Raw genomic sequence first — 21,526 nt, 5'->3', positions numbered from 1 at the left:
ATTCATTAAAGTTGATTTAATAAAAAAGAAAGACTCATCATAATCACTTTATTCAAATTGAGGATTTAGTTTGAGGATATTTATAAAAAAAATATATATATATATATATATATATATATATATTTAAAAAATATATATTTGTAATCATTATTATTTTTTTAAATAAAAAACGAAGGTTCAAAGGTTCGTTCGCAAAACCCTGACTAAGTTCGAATCCCAAAAACAGGCTTCGGGGACAGCCTTACAGCCAACAACGTGAAATGTGTATTATAAATTGATAAATCATTGTCAAGACCTTTGGTTTATTTAATGTAAGGATCAGATCCGTAAAGGGGTCTAAATAATTTAACAGGTGTTTGTGCTTGTGAGCATGCGCAGTTGTGGAACTTTGGCGTGTGTGTACTTCGATCGAATGATAAACTGCTGTCTTGTCTTGTCTTGTCTTGTCCCGTTGTGTGTGTGTGTGTGTGTGCTCCGTGTTTGAGATGACTGGTGTTGAATCGCTTGTGTGAGATGCGGAGGAGGAAGTAAACATTGCCAGGCATTCTGGTAAATGTAGTCATTGTAGTTCTCCCTCTTTCACCCACTGTTAAAGGGGACATGACATGCAGGTTTGATTAGTATGTATGATAGTTAGGGGTGTAACGATTCGACCTCACAACGATTCGATTACGATTCTTCAGGCAACGATTGAATGCATCATGAAATCTCTTAATTTGACCACGATTCAATTCGATTAGATTAATTCAGTCAAATCAGTCAATTCCCCCAACATTTTTGAATACACAAATGTGGCTGGGGGAACTGATTCACTCAGCATGAATGGACTATAGGTCAATAAAAACAATACACACAAAAAAAACATTAAATATTTTTAATTTAGATTAATTTCGATTACCGTAATTTTCGGACTATAAGCCGCGCCTTCCGCCCCCCCATTTTTCGACCCTGCGTCTTATATAACGGTGCGGCTAATCTATGGTTTTTTACAGCTAACGGCCACTAGGGGACCTCCTAAATCTATGGATTTTACAGGTTACAGTCCACCACCTTTAACTCTCACTCGCTCTTCTCTCACAGGCACACAGCTGCTGCAAGTTAATAAATGGGAACTTCCTGCCATCTCTTTCCCGACAATCCCCTCTGTGCACGAACCCTTACATATGGTAATTAAACATTAAAACACCTGCGGCTTATAGTCCAGTGTGGCTTATATATGTACACATCATTCAATTTAGCTGCTGCGGCTTATATTCAGGTGCGGCTTATAGTGAGAAAATTACGGTATAATCGATTCTAACATATTCAAATCGATGCATAGAATCGAACACATTATAATCGATGCATCGTTACACCCCTAATGATAGTATATTAATATATATACAATATAACTATTAATATTATGTTTAATTATTGTGCATTTTGTTCTGTTTCACAAGTTTTTGACCTATGGTCAGCTGTGGAAATTATAGCTATGGTCAGCTGTGGGAATTACAGTTGTATTGTGGTAAAAAACATCTCAACTAGTTTGTTTAAAATAAACAAAACTAATGACCAACCATTGAGTCATCCATTGTGTACCTGTCAGACCCTTTCGGAGGGATTCAAATTGAACATTCTTGAAAGATCCGAACAATAGTGATCTATGCACAAAAGCAATATTTTCGTCCCAGCAAATCTTAGTTACAATTAGATTATATGAACCAAGCAGGTGAAATGTTTGCATTGTGCATTGAGCGGTCTGCTGCACGTTCCTGTTAAATGCGAGGACCAATAGTATAATAGTATGCAGGGAACATTGTTGTCTGTTTATTTAACCCGTTAAGCTGTAGGGTCCGGGTCCCCCAGCTGTTTGTCATAAATCGTTCAATACAGACTGTATTAATTAATGTCGTTTCTTTTTCAAATGTAGCCAAGAGTAAAGACCCTAACCCTATCAAAACAGCAGTCCAAGTGTATATTTTCAACACGTTTGTTTACCGATGTTAAATTTCCCCTCGAAAATAAGAGTTTCTCTGAATAATGTGAATGCGAGGAAATGACTAAATCCAGATTTAACACAGTCATTGGAAATATGAGATTTGGCCCTATCAATAGATGTATGACTTGGCCATAATAAGGTAATTTATAGGCCTGATATTATATATTATATATTCAAATGCATTATAATTCAAATTGCATGTGTCCGGATGGCAGAATTCAGTACTGTATCTACAAATCCTTCTGTTTAATCATCTTCCCTTTATTAATTTGCTTAGATCTTTTGTACACTTTATCTCAAGAAGGTGCATAATTAATGAGCTCAGTGAGCGTAATCTGTTAACCCGCAATTTTTGTATGGTTTTATTCACATCAAAGTTGCAAAGAAAAATTATCATTTATATTCTTGGTTTCATTACGATTTACGCCTTGTGTATGTATGTGACAAATAAACCACTTGAATCCTGTAACAGACACAATATTTCTGACACTGGGAATACATTCCCTGAGGTCCATAGATGTTCCTAGATACCAAGAACATGCAAATTGACCTTGTAGAAGTGGCGCAATCTTCCATTTACTTGGGCATGTACTTTTAGGCGGATTTTCTGAAAATAGGGCTACAGCACAGCTTAACAGGTTAACTGTGATCACAAAGATCTGATTAGAGGAATTTGTTCTAATGAGATGCTGGAATGCCTAGAAACCTTTTTCACACGTCAGTGGACTAATTCGCCTAATCTTTGTGGGTCTTTACACTGCGGTGCAAACACAGAACAGTGGGCTGAAGGGAGTTCCGTGAAATGTAGTTCCTGGCAATAAAGTCCCAGGTAGTTTTGGTGCAAACACGGCTTTTGCTAGCAGCTTTAAGGGGAACAATGGTCTATACTAGCCATTCGTTTTAAGGGGAACTATGGTCTATGCTAGCCGTTTTAAGGAGAACTACGCCCAATTTCAGAATTCATACATGTTATTCCTATGGTTTAAGATGGTCCAAAATATTATGAACAATTCTCTCCAAATTTAAAATAAAACTAGAGCCAAAACTCACATTTGTGATGTCATCAGGTATAAAGTCTGATGTCATCAGTTGTAATGTCTGAAGCTGCTCCATAGACCATTGGTTCTAAAACCTATAATACTTTGTCCCAGGGTCCTCCATCTGAGAACATAGTTGTGATAACACTTTGTCCCAGCATCCTACACCTGAGAACATAGTTGTGATAACACTTTGTCCCAGCGTCCTCTTTCTGAGAACATAGTTGTGATAACACTTTGTCCCAGCGTCCTCTTTCTGAGAACATAGTTGTGATAACACTTTGTCCCAGCGTCCTCTTTCTGAGAACATAGTTGTGATAACACTTTGTCCCAGGGTCCTCCATCTGAGAACATAGTTGTAATAACACTTTGTCCCAGGGTCCTCCATCTGAGAACATAGTTGTGATAACACTTTGTCCCAGGGTCCTCCATCTGAGAACATAGTTGTGATAACACTTTGTCCCAGCGTCCTACACCTGAGAACATAGTTGTTGTTCCATACCATTTATTCAAATGATTTGATCAAGTTTATTGTCACACCCCTATCCTTTTACAGTATAGAGGAGTGAAATTATTGGTACAGAATCTCATAACCGTTATTAGTACTGTAGGTGGGGAGAGGAGAGCAGAGAGACAGAAACCTATAATTAGAATAGTCATTCTTATACAATGTGCTAACTTCTAGTGAATATAATAATAGTGGAATTAATTAAACTACTCCCCATCTTGCTGGGGACCCACTTTGAGAACTAGTGCCATAGACAATGAATTGGTAAAGATGTTATAGATGACATTCAGGGAGATGTTCAGAGTATACAGGTAAATTTCTGTTTCAGAACTCGCAACACTACTATAGAATAAAGCTCATTTGGGTAATACAAATAAAAAACATTCTGTGGCTCCACAAAATCAGTTCCACATTAATTATCCAGGGAGCAGTTCCAGACTTTATACCTGAGAGGACATCACACGTTTCTGTTTTTCTGGTGTCTGGCTTTAGGACAGGAGCTCATGTTCACCAATTTTTTTTTTTTTTATTGAACTATCCCAGACCAGGGACAGAACATATTGATTGAACTATCCCAGACCAGGGACAAAACATATTGATTATCCCAGACCAGGGACAGAACATATTGATTGAACTATCCCAGACCAGGGACAGAACATATTGATTGAACTATCCCAGACCAGGGACAGGACATATTGATTGAACTATCCCAGACCAGGGACAGGACATATTGATTGAACTATCCCAGACCAGGGACAGGACATATTGGAATTCATTTGGGTGGTGTTCCTCTTTAACTCCTAGCAAGGCCCATGACAGTGAAGCTACCAAAACCTGGGGCTACAGAATAACACAACCGGCCCGGTAAACACACCTACCACCCACCCTGTCATCAGTAGCATCTAGAGTAGAGGTCGACCGACGGTGGATTTTTAAAAGGCTGTATATAACAACGATCGCTTTGAGCAGAAAAAGGCAGATGGACGATTAACCAACCTCGAATCTTTGATGTATCCAAGTCTGCCCTCAGGGAAACATACAGTACATACATCTAGACAAACCCAGCATCCAGCCACTGCTTCAAAAATCCCATTTCAACCAAGCAGTTCTCCACCCAGAAGCCTGCTGCGTCTACTTGGCGAAGGAAGGGTCCAGGTGTTTGAGCACCCCCCCCACCAGGTGGAGGCTCCCGGCCACCAGGACATGGATCTCCGTGGCCTCGCGGAGCACCGCCGCTTTGGCCGCCACGCTGGGCTTGACCGGCATCACTCTCTTGGCCGGATCGGCCAGAACAGAGTCTCTCCCCTGGGCGATCCACTGGAGGGCGCTGAGGATGCAGGGGAAGACCGAGGTGTCGCTCTCGGCCACCAGGGGCAGGCCGTCCGTGATGAGCAGCTGGGCGTCGGGGTCGCTGCCGTGGCCACGATGCAGGCGCCAGCTCCTCTCGTTGTCCAGGCAACGAGTCAACATGTGTTCCACAGACACATTAAAGTTCTGCTGGTCTGAGAGAGAGAGGAGATAGACAGAGGAGAGAGAGAGAGAGACAGAGAGAGTGAGAGAGAGACAGAGAGTGATAGCAAGAGAGAGCGCAAGAGAGGGAGTGAGAGAGTAAGAGAGAGAGAAAGAGAGTGAGACAGAGAGCGCACACAAGAGAGGGAGAGCAAGAGAGAGCAAGAGAGTGAGCAAGAGTGAGAGCACAAGAGTGAGAGCAAGAGAGAGGGAGCGAGCAAGAGAGGAATAGCATGAGAGCGAAAGAGGGAGAGCAAGAGAGGGAGAGAGCAAGAGCAAGAGAGGGAGGGTGTAAGAGTATGCAGGAGAGAGAAAGAGGGTGTAAGAGTATGCAGGAGAGAGAAAGAGGGTGTAAGAGTATGCAGGAGAGAGAAAGAGGGTGTAAGAGTATGCAGGAGAGAGAAAGAGGGTGTAAGAGTATGCAAGAGAGAGAAAGAGGGTGTAAGAGTATGCAAGAGAGAGAAAGAGGGTGTAAGAGTGTGCAAGAGAGAGAAAGAGGGTGTAAGAGTATGCAGGAGAGAGAAAGAGAGCAAGAGACAGCGGGCAAGAGTTTTTTTTCCCCCCCAACTCAAAAAACAATAAAAAAGAAAAAAAGAAATTTGTCAATTCCAAATCCAGAGATGATAAAGTCTCACCTGCGTTACACGATGCAATTACTTCTGTGATGTTGGGGCAGAACACAGCAAAGTCAAAATGGCACGGCTGCAAGAGGAAACAGATGCAGGTGAGGCAAGACCGACTGATGCAGGACCGAACATAATGTCAGAACTCTGGTCTTGGGGTCATGCTGAACATAATGTCAGAACTCTGGTCTTTGGGTCATGCTGAACATAATGTCAGAACTCTGGTCTTTGGGTCATGCTGAACATAATGTCAGAACTCTGGTCTTGGGGTCATGCTGAACATAATGTCAGAACTCTGGTCTTGGGGTCATGCTGAACATAATGTCAGAACTCTGGTCTTGGGGTCATGCTGAACATAATGTCAGAACTCTGGTCTTGGGGTCATGCTGAACATAATGTCAGAACTCTGGTCTTTGGGTCATGCTGAACATAATGTCAGAACTCTGGTCTTTGGGTCATGCTGAACATAATGTCAGAACTCTGGTCTTGGGGTCATGCTGAACATAATGTCAGAACTCTGGTATTGGGGTCATGCTGAACATAATGTCAGAACTCTGGTCTTGGGGTCATGCAGGACTGAACATAATGTCATCATAATGACCGTGAGAACAAGATAATAAAGATAAAGCGATGACTGTGCCGCACGCCGTGTTGCTCTCATTTAGTCTTGTGTTGAAAGGCAGCCTTTGATTGAGAAGAAAGGTCGTCGTCATATGAAGGGTCTAAAAGGTTCTCAAATCTAATAATCTAGTAATTTAATAATCGTGATTCTGATTCTTTCCATAATGGAGCAGCCCTAGTTGCACTGAATTAGTTTTATATAGAGAGGTAGGTTAATGTAATATCTATCAGAGTATGTCTGTTATTTTAGTCCCGTCAGTAACAGCAGCGACAGTAGTTTGAGCCTGTCTGTCTGTCATACTGACCTGCAGTAGTTTGAGCCTGGCTGTCTGTCATACTGACCTGCAGTAGTTTGAGCCTGGCTGTCTGTCATACTGACCTGCAGCAGTTTGAGTCTGGCTGTCTGTCATACTGACCTGCAGCAGTTTGAGCCTGTCTGTCTGTCATACTGACCTGCAGCAGTTTGAGTCTGGCTGTCTGTCATACTGACCTGCAGCAGTTTGAGCCTGGCTGTCTGTCTGTCATACTGACCTGCAGCAGTTTGAGCCTGGCTGTCTGTCTGTCATACTGACCTGCAGTAGTTTGAGCCTGTCTGTCTGTCATACTGACCTGCAGCAGTTTGAGCCTGGCTGTCTGTCTGTCATACTGACCTGCAGCAGTTTGAGCCTGGCTGTCTGTCTGTCATACTGACCTGCAGCAGTTTGAGTCTGTCTGTCTGTCATACTGACCTGCAGCAGTTTGAGTCTGTCTGTCTGTCATACTGACCTGCAGTAGTTTGAGCATGGCCGCAGAGTCCCTCTCTCCCGTAGCGTTGAACAGCAGAACCCTGATCACGGGGCCCCTGGAAGAGAGGGATGGTACAGATGGAGATGGTCTGGTTGCATCAGCTGCTCAACATGAAGCCTTGAGTCTATCCTTAAATGCGTTTGGCTAGCTACGGTCCAGGCTAGTATGCACTGAGCCACAGGATAGCTACGGTCCAGGCTAGTATGCACTGGGCCACAGGATAGCTATGGTCCAGGCTAGTATGCACTGAGCCACAGGATAGCTACGGTCCAGGCTAGTATGCACTGAGCCACAGGATAGCTATGGTCCAGGCTAGTATGCACTGGGCCACAGGATAGCTACGGTCCAGGCTAGTATGCACTGGGCCACAGGATAGCTACGGTCCAGGCTAGTATGCACTGAGCCACAGGATAGCTACGGTCCAGGCTAGTATGCACTGGTCCACAGGATAGCTACGGTCCAGGCTAGTATGCACTGAGCCACAGGATAGCTACGGTCCAGGCTAGTATGCACTGGGCCACAGGATAGCTATGGTCCAGGCTAGTATGCACTGGGCCACAGGATAGCTATGGTCCAGGCTAGTATGCACTGAGCCACAGGATAGCTACGGTCCAGGCTAGTATGCACTGAGCCACAGGATAGCTACGGTCCAGGCTAGTATGCACTGAGCCACAGGATAGCTACGGTCCAGGCTAGTATGCACTGAGCCACAGGATAGCTACGGTCCAGGCTAGTATGCACTGGGCCACAGGATAGCTACGGTCTAGGCTAGTATGCACTGGGCTACCACAAATGTCCATTCAAGTGTAACATTCATTTCCATCCACTTATGACATTTTGTATACAAACACATACATATATTCTATATATATATAGCCTAGCACAGCACAAATGAATGGAAGCCAAGGCTAGCTTGCAGCCGGATAGCTTTCCACTGAACACAGAGAGGAAATTGGTATCCATCTTCTTGTCCGACTGGAGAAGACGGCAGTAGGCGCACTTCCCATAATGTTGGCGTGTTCCTTTAACACTTTGAGTGCCAGCGACGCATTGTCGTTATTTCATGCCCCCCGTTGAGTGCCGACGACGCGAATTGTAGTTTTATTTTTATTAGCGATCTGAATTCATATTTCATCAACCGAGTCTCCCGTTGGTACAGCAGCCCCTCTAGGAGCTCCGATGGGAAAATACCGCCCCCTATCGTCTATCCCTGTGTAACTGCAGGCCATTCGATTACACTGGTGGATCGGTGGGGGGGGAGCCTACTGGCTCCACTATGCTGGCGAGGGATCTGATGAAGAGGGAAGTGATCGCGAGATGGAAAGCAGCCTGGAATATATATTTACAGCAGCCAATAATCAATCAATAAACACAATCGATATTTGGAATGGCGATCAGGAATTGTAATAATATTTTTGGAGAACATCTGATCTAAGGTAAGGAGTCTATGTTACCAGTTTTAGAATAATCTGAGCTGTTTTCACTGAGATAACAGCATGTCCCCCGTATGTGTATATGTGTGTGTGTGTATGTGTGTGCTGTTGAGGAAATTATTTCTCAGCTCGCTTCTATAGCGTGCATATGTACACATATACTATCGATAATCTAGCATTTATTTGAAAACGATTCATAAATAGGCCGACAAATGACAACGTGTCTAGTGTATTCGAGAATATTCCAATAAATGCCGTTTATGACGTTATCTTTCTATTTCTGAAATTTTCGAAATGCTATAAAAAGGATATGAACAGATTAAAAAACAATCCGTTTCGACAATGTTGACCGCAAACAAGTCATTGATAAGCGACGGGCAGATTAGACACATAGCCATAATTTAAAACATAGATTATGCGTTTTTAACGCTATCATTGAAGTGGGTGGCGGCATTCAAGGGGGTAAAAAGGAAAACACGGCCGGCACTGAAAGTGTTAAGGAGGCAGGCCACTCACCCTGCAGCTCTCTCTTGCTCAGCAGCAACCTCGCTGAACCAGCGGACGCAGGCCTGCATGCTGCGGGTGGTGTGAGCTCCGTCCAGGAAGTAGGTGATGGCTCCGTGTCGCAGCGTCTGGGTCCTTCCGGGCCATTCCGTGTCCGCCAGCCCTGGGGACAAACATCGTGTTTTGTCAAGTGACTTTCTAGTGGATGTTTTTCTCCGTTTTAGAAACGCCCAGCAGCCGGAGTAGGTTGGGCTGTCAGCCGGTCTGCCCGGTCCAGGCCAAACATATCAAAACGTGGCATTTGTTGCGAGATGGTATGTGATAAAAACATGAAATCTGGTAGAGAGCATAATGTGTAGGGTATTCGATAGCAAGTATTAGGTATATTTCTCGTATAATACATTTATTCAAATGGTGATTTAATTGGAGGTGTACTGTTAATTAATGCTTGTATATCTAATTTTATGTTGTTATGTTTATGTGTATGTTTAAAAAAATATATATATATATATATAAAACTTAAAAAAAAAAAAAAAAAATCTGGTAAAATTATAGATATTGGTGTTTAAATACATTATTACCACAATTGGCCAGATTGCGGCACAACAGTGAAAAGACATAATTTATAAATATTTCAAGGCCATGACTCCTAGAGCATCGTAGTCCTCTACAAGCTACGTCACAGGTCACTTGAATCTAGTGTTGCCCGAGGCGTCTGATCTAGCACCGAAACGCCAGCGTTTTTAGACAGAAAGCTATTGGCTCTGTGTGTGCGCTGAGTGGAGAAGGCAGGGCTGTTGGACAGCGTGTGTGTGTCACTGTCCGTGTCACACACCAATCAGCTCTGTCTGTGTGCAGAGGGATAAAGTACAAGGTCTGATCAAAACCGGTTGCGGAGGCTCTGCATGTCTCGTCACTGTTAGCTTAAATATGACAAGAGGAGAGAAGAGTAGCAGCCAGCACTGTCATGGCTGTTGGGTGGGTGTGTGTTGTGTGTAGGCAGTGGTGGAAGAAGTACACAGTGGGTGTGTGTTGTGTGTAGGCAGTGGTGGAAGAAGTGCCCTTGTGTGGTGTTCTCATTTAACCCTTGTGTGGTGCTCTCATTTAACCCTTGTGTGGTGCTCTCATTTAACCCTTGTGTAGTGTTCTCCTATAACCCCTGTGTGGTGTTAATTTAGTTACTCACCCAATGTCAACGGGCCTGGTGGACCAACAACATTATTGGGATTTTAAAACAATAAAGCCATAACAATGTATGTAAAAATACTTAACAGATGTACATTTTATATCAAACTGGCAAACAAGTATGAATTGTTGAGGGGAACTGAGGCTATTACCATACTGCTTACTTTGCAGCCCGGACATTTCCATTTAAACATTTAAACGAGATACAGAGAAGTTATCACAACATAGATGTAACTACCCAATGAAATACATTTTAAAGGGGACATGAATTATAAATGTCTTTTTTCAGTGTCTAGCATTGTATTATAGTAATAGTAGTTAGTATCAATGTGTCTGTGTCTCGAGTCTAAATACCATATTGGCGGATTGCTCTCATTCAGCTCAGACCATTTCCTGGTCGAAAAAAATCTGGTCATTCTGATTTGACTTGCATGGTGACGTCACGTGGCGAGGATGGAGCGGATAGTGATCCGATTGGCTCTGTGGTTGTAGCGCGAGCGAACGAGAGAGAGGGAGAAATACACCCTCACGACAGAGCACACATACACACGCGCGCGTCACACTGTCAGGGAGAGAGAGAGACAAGGGGACCTGCTAATCTCACACATGCAGCCCTGTTTACACAGTGCTCTCTCTCTCTCTCGATTCGGGAGCATAACTAACGCCCGTCTATAGCGCGCGGCACAGTGCAACACTTCCTGAAACGGGAGAGGGAGAGAGACAAGGGGACCTGCTAATCTCACAGACGCAGCCCTGTTTACATCTCTCTCTCTCTATATATATATCTCTCTCTATCTCTCTCTCAGTGGGTGACTGTCACTGAAAGTGCTTATGGGCAGAGCCCAGCCAATAACAGGCTAAAATCCTGAGGCTGGAAAATGATGCTTTTGAGTAGTCCATTAGAAATATAAAACAATGATTTTTTCTTTTTTTAATAAACCTTACAGATGTCTTCCATAGACTCACAGGAATTGTGTAAAGTTGCCCAAATAGTGCTAGGAATAGCAATGCATGTCCCCTTTAAGACCATTAGAATAATATTTAAGACTCTTTTAAAGGCCTGCAATACTGATTATTAAATGTAAGACTTTTTTAGACCTGCAGGAACCCCGTTATTGTATATTACAATTGCACTTTACAGTTACATTTGGTTGGATACCAAACTTTCTGTACTTGTACAATGACAATATATTTTAATCTAATCCCTTCTTGTTTTATAGTTACAGTGCTCGATGTGGCCGTGGCTTTGAGTTATAGTTACAGTGCTCGATGTGGCTTTGAGTTATAGTTAGTGCTCGATGTGGCTTTGAGTTATAGTTAGTGCTCGATGTGGCTTTGAGTTATAGTTAGTGCTCGATGTGGCTTTGAGTTATAGTTACAGTGCTCAATGTGGCTTTGAGTTATAGTTACAGTGCTCAATGTGGCTTTGAGTTATAGTTACAGTGCTCGATGTGGCGGTAGAGCTGCCGCGGTATTGATGTTTTCCTTACCGCACAAATTTGCAAAATATTTCCTACCGCCGCAGTTATTACCACACGCACAAAAAAAAAAAAGTTTGAATGCATTTTTTTTTTTTAGTAGTAGTCTACTCTTTATAGCATATAGTAAGTAAGTAAGTAAGTAAGTAAGTAAGTAAAGTTTATTTATATAGCACTTTTCACAGAGACAGCTCACAAAGTGCTTTACATACAGCAGAAATTAAATTAAATAAAAAAAAAAAAGCAAGAAACCATTCAAGAGATAAGATAGAACAAAACACAATGCATCACAGATAAACAAAACAAAACAAAAGACATATTCTATACCTGAAGGAGAAGCTCAAACATTACCCAAAGGCCTGTTTAAACAGTAATGTTTTTAGCTGATTTTTAAAAATTTCAACAGACGATACAGCTCTTAGGCCACGAGGAAGGGCATTCCAGAGTCTAGGCGCTACAGACTGAAAGGCTCTGTCACCTTTGGTGATCAGCCTGGTGCGCGGAATGACCAACAGATCCTGGTCAGCTGTCCTCAGGGTCCTGCTGGGCACATATGGTTCCAGCAGGTCAGTTAAATATTCTGGTGCCTGGCCGTGCAGAGCTCTGAAAGTGAGCACCAGGGCCCTCATTCATCAACGTGGACGTAGAATATGTTCTATTTCCACACGTAAGCACGGAATGTAGAACTAGTGTACGCACAGGGAAGTCGGGATTCATCACACGGTGCGTACGCAGGCTCTACGCTCCTCCGTAGAACTTTGTTCTACCGTCAATGCTCGTGCATGATTATCCATATATGGTCATGAAAGTGAGGAAACACCCCCCATGGGATGTGAAATAATGGACTGACCCGAGCGGTACTCTGAGAAACTCCACGGAGAATTCACTGCTGTCGAACCAAGAAGACACTATCGCGTATTATGGGATAAATAAAAGGCGGATTTGTAAACGGTGATGTCAGATATCAACGGCTCCCTAAGACCATTGCTGCAATTCTGCCTGGACAGCTCAAAATACTAATAAAGACCGTTCGTTGACCACTGTTTGGCGTTGGTTGTGTGTCATTATAACCGTGCTGTAATATGAATGCCTTTATTAGTTGTGTTCGATTGGCTATATGATTTTTAGAGGCATCTATTTTGTTGTCGGCTAATAAAGACCGCGCTGGAATATGACTGCCTTTTCCCGTGTTGTTTGATTAATACCCAGGGATTAAAGTTCTCCTCAATTTGATTCCAAATCGCGATGGATCTCCCGTCAATTTTCTACCTGCTGCATATGATTTCTAGAGGCATACTACAATCCATTTTGATGTCAGTATTGGGTAGCCTACATAAACAATAATACGAGAGCTATACAAGAACAATGAATCTTACTGCCATGTATGATGTAGCAGATACGCCATGTGTAGCCTGCCTATATGTGATCAATACAAACATGAACTTGAATTCCATCATGTCTGTGTGCGGGTCACTGCGGGAACTCACAAGGCTGTTGTCACAATGTAAATAAGAACGTGCACTGAAAAGTTACAGTATGTAGTTGGTTGATCATTTGTATGACAGTCAGTAAACCCTTGCAAAAAGTATCCGTTTTATTTAATGAATTGAAAACATTCAGCATCGCCTTCCTCCCGGCATCCAGCAATAACATGTATCAGGCAAATGCGCATCGCAACATTGACTGAGTGGAATCCCTTTCTATTCACATAACTGCATTTGTGATGGAGCTTTGACAGCTACAGTAACAGTCTATTGGTCGATCCATCTCCAATATCACGATGGACCGTGCCGCGGTGGCAAAGACCCGAGGGTGGAGAGGATCTTGAATGAATTCCATCATCATATATATATGTTGTGTGTCTGTCCACTATGTTTGTTACTTTGTTATCCCCCCCCCCTATCTATGTAAAGCGACCTTGGGTCTCTTGAAAGGCGCTATATAAAATGAAGCTATTATTATTATTGTTATTATTATTATTATCATCACATCTGTGCGGGAGCTCACAAATAGACTGTTAGTCTCAGTGAAGTTTCAACGGAGGTCATCTATTCTAACCAACAAATTGAAGTAGAAAGCATTTCGTGACCAATCTTATTTGGAATCATGACACGCAAAATAATTCGCTTTTTATTTGAAACAATATCTAATCGCGTTTGGAGGTTGGTGTTTTGCGTCTGCCCCCCCGTGCCAAATAAGCAGGCCAACCTCTTGTTCGCGTGTGAGCCCGTTATAATTACACTACTGTCACTATTTTACAATGAACTATAATGAATTACGGGTCATACAGAAGTTGAACACTAATGCACGGAAGCTTATTTCCGCCTTGAAACTAATGCAGGACTGAGGAGTGCTTATGCGTAGTAACGATATTCTACCACTGGGCGCGAGGTACGCCTGGTCTGACCTGTGCGTAGATGTAAGTAAAGTTCAAATCGAAATTGATGAATCCCACTCTTTGCTTAGAAATGATCGTACGCACAGGGTAAGCACAGATCTGTGCGTAGAACACGTTGATGAATGAGGGCCCAGGACTTTGAAATTAATTCTAAAATGTATAGGAAGCCAGTGCAAGGAGGCCAGAACTGGAGTAATGTGACACCTTCTGCTTGATCTGGTCAGCAGTCTTGCAGCAGTATTTTGGATGAACTGGAGGCGGTCTATGGATGATTTATTGAGGCAGGTGAGAACCGAATTGCAGTAGTCTAGACGAGAAGAAACAAAGGCATGGATGATCAACTCTAGGTCAGAGTGGGAAACCATCAACCTGAGTTTAGCAATATTCCTGAGATGGAAAAAACAGGTGCGGGTCACCGACTTGATATGGGTGTCGAGGTGCATAGTCTGATCAAAGTTTACCCCAAGGTTCCTGAGGTTGGGGCTCACATTAGTTTCTAGGGGCCCAAGGCAACCAGCCACCCTAGATGCAACGCCATCAGAGGCCACGATGAGCACCTCGGTTTTGGCCTCATTTAGCTGGAGGAAGTTGCTAGCTAACCAGGCCTTAATGGCCGACAGACATTCATTTAAAACAATAAAATTAGAATTAAAATCATCAGGGCAATCAGGGTTAAAAGAGCAATACAGCTGGATATCATCCGCATAAAGGTGGTAGGTGATGCATTTAAAAGCGTTAATAATGTGTCCTAATGGGAGCAAATATAGTGAAAATAAAATCGGACCAAGTACCGAGCCCTGGGGGACCCCACAGGAAAGGGTAACAGACTCAGACACATGGGGGCCTACTCCGACTGAGAAACATCTACCTGAGAGATAGGACTCAAACCACTCATGTGCACTCCCTGTGACACCCACCCAATCTCTGAGCCTATTTAACAGAATGTTGTGATCCACAGTGTCAAATGCAACACTGAGATCCAGTAGCACTAAAATGGAGCATCTACCTGAGTCGGCGGACATCATTAGATCATTGGATACTTTTAAAAGTGCAGTTTCCGTGGAGTGTTGCTTACGAAAACCCGACTGGAATTTGTAGAGAATGTGGTGTTCATTTAAAATGGATATAAGCTGGTTGGCAACAATCTTTTCTAAAATCTTGGACATAAATGATAATTTGGAGATGGGCCGATAGTTACTTGGTAACGAGGCGTCCAGACTTGGCTTTTTTAAAAGCGGCTGAACGATTGCCTGTTTGAAGTAGGCGGGGACCTGACCAGAGACCAAAGAGAGATTTATGATGGAAAGCAGACTGGGACCAATAGTGCTGAAAACGTCCTTTAGTAGAGAGGTTGGGATGGTGTCTAATAGGCTAGAGGAGGTTTTTGTGCTTCTCACTAGCTCTGTTAGGTCGTTGAGGGAAATGGGTGAGAAGGAATTTAGAGTAGACTGACTGTTGGGAGATAACGGTTGGATTGAGGTGGAGGGTGTAATACCTGCCCTGACATTTGCAACCTTATTTACAAAAAATAGGAGAAAATCATGACAGTCCTTATCAGATAAAACAGGTGTGACAGGGGTTTGTGGACTGACAATGGTATTAATGGTGTCGAATAGGACTTTGGGGTTTAGTTTGCTAGATGAGATTAAGTTTGTGAAATAGGCAGCTCTGGCATCCTTAACCATACTGTTAAAATCAGTTAAAAGTTGCTTAAAATGAAGACGGTGTACATTAAGCTGAGTGGACTTCCACTTTCGCTCAATACACCGGCAATTTCTTCTAAAACGACGAATATCCTCATTTAGCCAGGGAGAGGAATTTAAAGTGCGAACAGTGCGGGATTTCAGAGGAGCAACTACATCTAAAATGTCTGAGCAGTGCCGGTTAAAAGCATGGACTAAAGTATCAATGTCGCCATTAACGTTCAGAGATGGCACCGCACTGCTCTCAAAGGCTGTGGAAATTTTTTCTGCTGAGAGGTCATTTAGCATGCGCGAGCGTTTAACTCGCTTAGTGGAAATAGTGTCAGTTTTAAAAACTAAATTAAAAAGTATGCATTTGTGATCACTTAAAATCATTTCCTCATAAACAATGTTATCTATGTCTAATCCAAGAGTAAAAACAAGATCAAGTGTGTTACCTTTGTTGTGTGTGGGGCCCGAGACATGTTGGACAAAATTGAAGGATTCAGTGGTACAAATAAAATTGGTGGCAAAATTGTCATTACTGTTATTAATATGGAAATTAAAATCCCCTAATAAAACGATTTTTTCCAGTTTGATGATGGAGGTTAGAACATCGCTAAAATCTGTCAAAAAAGAACTATTAAAACCAGGGGGTCGATAAATTAAAATACAATAAAATGGGTCGGTGTACCCAACTTTGGTGATTAAAAGTTCAAAGGAGCTGTGTGTATTAATAGAGTGCACAGCCCTGGAGGAAAAACAGTTCTTGTGCACCAGCGCTAAGCCGCCTCCTACGCGACTGGTGGTGGCATTTGACCGGGGGGGTCTGGGGGCACAGGTAAAAGAGAAGTTTGGCGGACACAGTTCATTTAAAAATACATATTCCTCTGACCTTTGCCATGACATATAGCCTGCCTCTAGTCTAAATGTCTATCTTTAGAGGATGACTTTGCAGCATGAATATTGTTTGGGATTCGGCAAGCACGCATTCGTTATTGAAAGTGAAACACGGATTAGAAGTTTCCCCTCTGGTCGTGCGCCGTTCACTCGGTGTCGCGGGCAGGGGTGGTTACCCCCCCGACCCTTTCTTATTATTATTACTATAAAGTTACTACTTTATAATAAAGGCATTCGTTTTGTGGCATTAACATTATATAGTTATACGTTCAATAACATCAGCGTATTTACCGGACCATAGCAAGGCAAGCAATTTGCTCAGAGCGTGCTGAGTTGTCCCATTCTGCGGTCTGTTAATAAAGTTTTCAATCAGACAAGTGTATAGAACGAAGGGCTTTTATTATAACATTCATTGCAGACAGTAAAATCATTATGTCTCGTTTAGTACTCCTGAGGAGCGATGGTAGTCCACTCCGGCGGGGAGCTAAAGCTAACGTTATTAGCCGTATTGTGATGAGCTCTGATCAATGGCTGACATTCAGGACGTAAAAAACTGCAGGACGCGTCCAATGTGTGACGCGTCTCTCTTCTGACCAATCAGTGGTCTGCAATGTTTCACGTGACTTTTCTGGTACCCAATAGGGTCGCTTGGAACCTCGATAGAGGAGTAGGGTATATCTGCAGAGCCGCAAGCCCAACGAGAGGAGGGTACTTTATTATTATAAAAAACAGCGGTGATGCGGTATTCAGCCTACTCTGCGGTGGCCGTGATGTAACAGCGATACCGCGGTAATGCGGTAATTGCGGCAGCTCTATGTGGCGGTGGCTTTGAGTTATAGTTACAGTGCTCGATGTGGCTTTGAGTTATAGTTACAGAGCTCGATGTGGCGGTGGCTTTGAGTTATAGTTACAGAGCTCGATGTGGCTTTGAGTTATAGTTACAGAGCTCGATGTGGCTTTGAGTTATAGTTACAGTGCTCGGTGGCTTTGAGTTAGTTATAGTTACAGTGCCCGATGTGGCTTTGAGTTATAGTTACAGTGCTCGGTGGCTTTGAGTTAGTTATAGTTACAGTGCCCGATGTGGCTTTGAGTTATAGTTACAGTGCTCGATGTGGAGGTGGCTTTGAGTTATGCAATATTTTGTGTGGACCCCAGGAAGAAGAGTTGTTTATATGGCAACAACTAATGGGGATCCTAAATAAACATAAATATACATCTCATAATAGTAGATTATGTCACGTTGAGTGTTTGTGTTGTGAACTGACCTTTCACCATGATGGGGCTTGGCTTGAAAGCTATCGCCTGAGGCACGCCAGGGCTCTCCATGGAGGGGGAGGGAAAGCACTTGTCTGTTGGAAGAAGGACAGGGAGCTGTACGTAAGTAATCATTCTCATTCATACTAACGGTACTTACACTATATTCTCCAAGTGGTGGAGGGTCACCACAAAAACATAGGGCCGTGAATGTGATCATCACTGCCTATAGTATAAACATTCATCTAGAAAACAGGGACTTAATATTCTATTTCCTCCTATTTCCCATTTCCTAATAGCTGTGGAAGGGGGCGGGGCATGCCTCATCATGGATAAGAGAACAGATCGCTAGGATCTTTAACACGTGTCCCCATTTTATAAATGTTTTTGCAAATTTGTTGGCTGTAAAATATATAAATCATAATGATGCGTTAGCCCATAGAATGCATGCGTGTATGGTGTATATATTATATTAAACACACTAGCCAACAACTCATCACCTACAACTATACATTACACGCTATTTTACAACTCATCACCTACAACTATACATTCAACACATCAATCACCATTGTCGAGTACTTTCAGGTGATCCATCACATTGACTTTACAACTACAAATATATGGGCTTCCAAAATGTTAAACTTACTTGTCAAGGACATTGGGCTGGTATCGGCACAGATTAGCCAACTCCCTATCGATTCACAAGGTCCCAATTCCATTTAATTTGGCAATTCAATTCAAGTATTAAATTCAATATCGATTACATTTGGCTCGATGGCGCTGGTTTCAAGGGGTCAGCACCTGCTATTGTTGTCAAAAGATGATCATTTGGTGAACCGAGAACTGGAGATGTCCGCAGGATGGGAGGTGCGCTACAAATAATGTTTAGTGAAAACCTCCACATCCACTGACAAGATTAAAAGATCAATCCTGGGATTTTAATAATCGATTTGATTCAAATTAAATGATCAATGTTTTTAATATCCCCCCCCCCCCAGTCCTACAAGGTATATGGACTTATACCCATATTCTGAAGGATACAGGTGAAACAGTATAGTCTACATCACACCTCTTACTGGTGCAACAGGGTAGTCTACATCACACCTCTTACTGGTGCAACAGGGTGGTCTACATCACACCTCTTACTGGTGCAACAGGGTGGTCTACATCACACCTCTTACTGGTGCAACAGGGTGGTCTACATCACACCTCTTACTGGTGCAACAGGGTGGTGTACATCACACCTCTTACTGGTGCAACAGGGTGGTGGTCTACATCACACCACGTACTGGTGCAACAGGGTAGTGTACATCACACCACTTACTGGTGCAACAGGGTGGTCTACATCACACCACTTACTGGTGCAACAGGGTGGTCTACATCACACCACTTACTGGTGCAACAGGGTGGTGTACGGGAGGAGTTGCTGACCTGGTAAGCAGCGTCTCTGCAGCCAGGTGTGGCTGAGCTGGAGGGCCAGGGAGGCGTTGGACAGCTGGTGCTGCCCTGCCAGGCCCAGGTGCAAAGGTCCACAGTCTGCTGGGTACTCGTCCAGCTGGGGACACACCAGCAGGGGACACTGGAGCCAAAAGAAAAGCACACGTTAGGCAACACGGAAGAGCAGCTGGTGCCAAATGCATGGAAATCATTAACATGTTGGCCTGTTTGAGGTGCTCGTAAGCTACGACCAGGGTTCCTGTAGGTTCGTTTTTTAGAACCACTTTGAATAGAATTTAACACCCATTTCAAGGCCATACTGGCAAAAAAAGTATTTGGGGTCCATACAAATTGTTGGGGTGGGGAGGGCGTTTCACTGCAGTAATACATGTATATAACTACTGCAGTAACACATGTCATATGGATAACTGCAGCTCATGCATGTATATAGCTACTGCATTAACAAAATGTGATATGGATAATAACTGCGGCTCATGCATGTATGTAACTACTGCAGTAACACAATGTGAAATGGATAATAACTGCAGGACAACGCACCAACCAACAGTGGATGTGATGCAGGGCACAGGGTTCTCACCTCTATCTCCCTGGCCCTCTCTTTAAGAACAGTCATGGGACCTTCTAGCTGCTTCACAGTGAAGGCTGGAACCCCGGGCTGAAAACCAACATTGATAATCACATGACTTGACAGCAGTAGTAGAGAATTTGGAATGAATGTAAAATCACATGACTTGACAGCAGTAGTAGAGAATTTGGAATGAATGTAAAATCACATGACTTGACAGCAGTAGTAGAGAATTTTGGAAAATCACATAAATTAATCAAATGCAAGTAGAAGTTTGTGCAGATCAGATTGCTCAGGTCACATGAGACATTTACACTTCATCACAACTGGTCTCAGATCAGAACTCTGGAAGACTAATGACACTTGTTTTGTTTTGCACCTGCTCACCTTGAAGATGCCCCCTTTCTGCCAGGCGATCTTCTCTATGGTGTCCCCGAGGATCTGAGTGTGATCTATGCCCAGTGACGAGACGCCACACACCCAGGGTCTCCTAGCAAAGAGAAGAACATCAGTGTTGGTGAAGGACTGGAACACAGCGGTCATCTCTCTCAACAATCCCACGATGACACCCCCACTACCATACCGTATGAACTCTGAACTAAAAAATTTATTACTATTCGATATCACTGAACTATTCGATTACTAATCAAAAATCTCTTTCTTCACGTTTCTTTTCTGTTCTCCCAGCTGTTATACTGTTATGGTACCTGCCTGGCTGCGTCTATACTTCCCACAAGCAAGTTGTCCTTTTGCGTGATCCGATTGGCCACCGACGTTTCTGGTCAGCATGTGACATGTGCGCCCAATCATGTGACGGCAAGTTCTTTGGACGGTTAAGCTTAGGCGCTCTTTCGAAGTTGGTTAAGGTTAGAGTTTGTCTTAGAGCAGGGCGATAGAACGGCAGCCCTGATTCCAAACTCTAACCTTAACCAACTGCGAAAGAGTCACCTAAGCTTAACCAGTGATAAACTAGGCGTTAGGTCGTTTGCAGGCTGTTCAACGCGGAAATGGGCTAAGACACTGCTCGTCATGCGATTGGGTGCACATGTCACATGACCAGAAACGTGCATGGCCAATCAGAGCGCAAAACGGGAACGCGGAAGGACAACTTGCTTGTGGGAAGTATAGACGCTGCCTGGCTACCTGTACCCAGCATGCCGTTCAGTGGTGTAACAGTTAATATGGTCCCATCTCAACACACTACACATTGTAGGTGCCGGTAAAAACAAGGGGAAAAGAAAATACATCAGAGACAAAATATTCACATAACTAAATCGATATTTGATCATTTAACGACTATTCGAATATTCAAAAATGTATGCCCATCTCTACTCTGAACTACCACAATGACAGCCCCACCCCATATGAACTCTAAACCCTGTTGCCTATACTGAATTTATACCTGCCTACTGCCTTCACGGTCTACAACTGCCTTACACTATAATCATAACTACCTACCTCAAAGTATAGTCTACCCATATAGCTCTGCATGATAGCCATATATATATATACACAGTGTTCCTTGAAAGTATGTGAACCCCTTTGGAATAGCCAAGTTTTTCAAATATTTCACACATTAATCTTTATTATATCTTCATCTA

At 43.1% G+C, this 21,526-nt stretch overlaps 1 protein-coding gene across 1 annotated transcript in view; it reads right to left on the bottom strand.

Moving 5' to 3' along the window:
- Window positions 1-177: 177 nt before the first annotated feature.
- The window catches only part of fpgs (folylpolyglutamate synthase), a 40,788-nt gene continuing 19,439 nt past the window's right edge, over window positions 178-21,526 (bottom strand). The window contains exons 8-15 of the mRNA XM_084324253.1: window positions 20,313-20,415; window positions 19,938-20,015; window positions 19,334-19,481; window positions 17,911-17,994; window positions 9,015-9,165; window positions 7,045-7,120; window positions 5,671-5,737; window positions 178-5,028 (exon numbers count right to left, since the gene is read on the bottom strand). Coding sequence (XP_084180379.1) covers window positions 4,658-5,028; window positions 5,671-5,737; window positions 7,045-7,120; window positions 9,015-9,165; window positions 17,911-17,994; window positions 19,334-19,481; window positions 19,938-20,015; window positions 20,313-20,415 — 1,078 coding nt within the window. The 3' untranslated portion in view covers window positions 178-4,657. The remainder of the gene's footprint in view (window positions 5,029-5,670; window positions 5,738-7,044; window positions 7,121-9,014; window positions 9,166-17,910; window positions 17,995-19,333; window positions 19,482-19,937; window positions 20,016-20,312; window positions 20,416-21,526) is intronic.

The sequence above is a fragment of the Notolepis coatsorum genome (genome assembly GCF_963971535.1).
Source record: "Notolepis coatsorum genome assembly, chromosome: 11".
Taxonomy (NCBI): domain Eukaryota; kingdom Metazoa; phylum Chordata; class Actinopteri; order Aulopiformes; family Paralepididae; genus Notolepis; species Notolepis coatsorum.
This window is presented reverse-complemented; position numbering and strand designations above follow the sequence as displayed.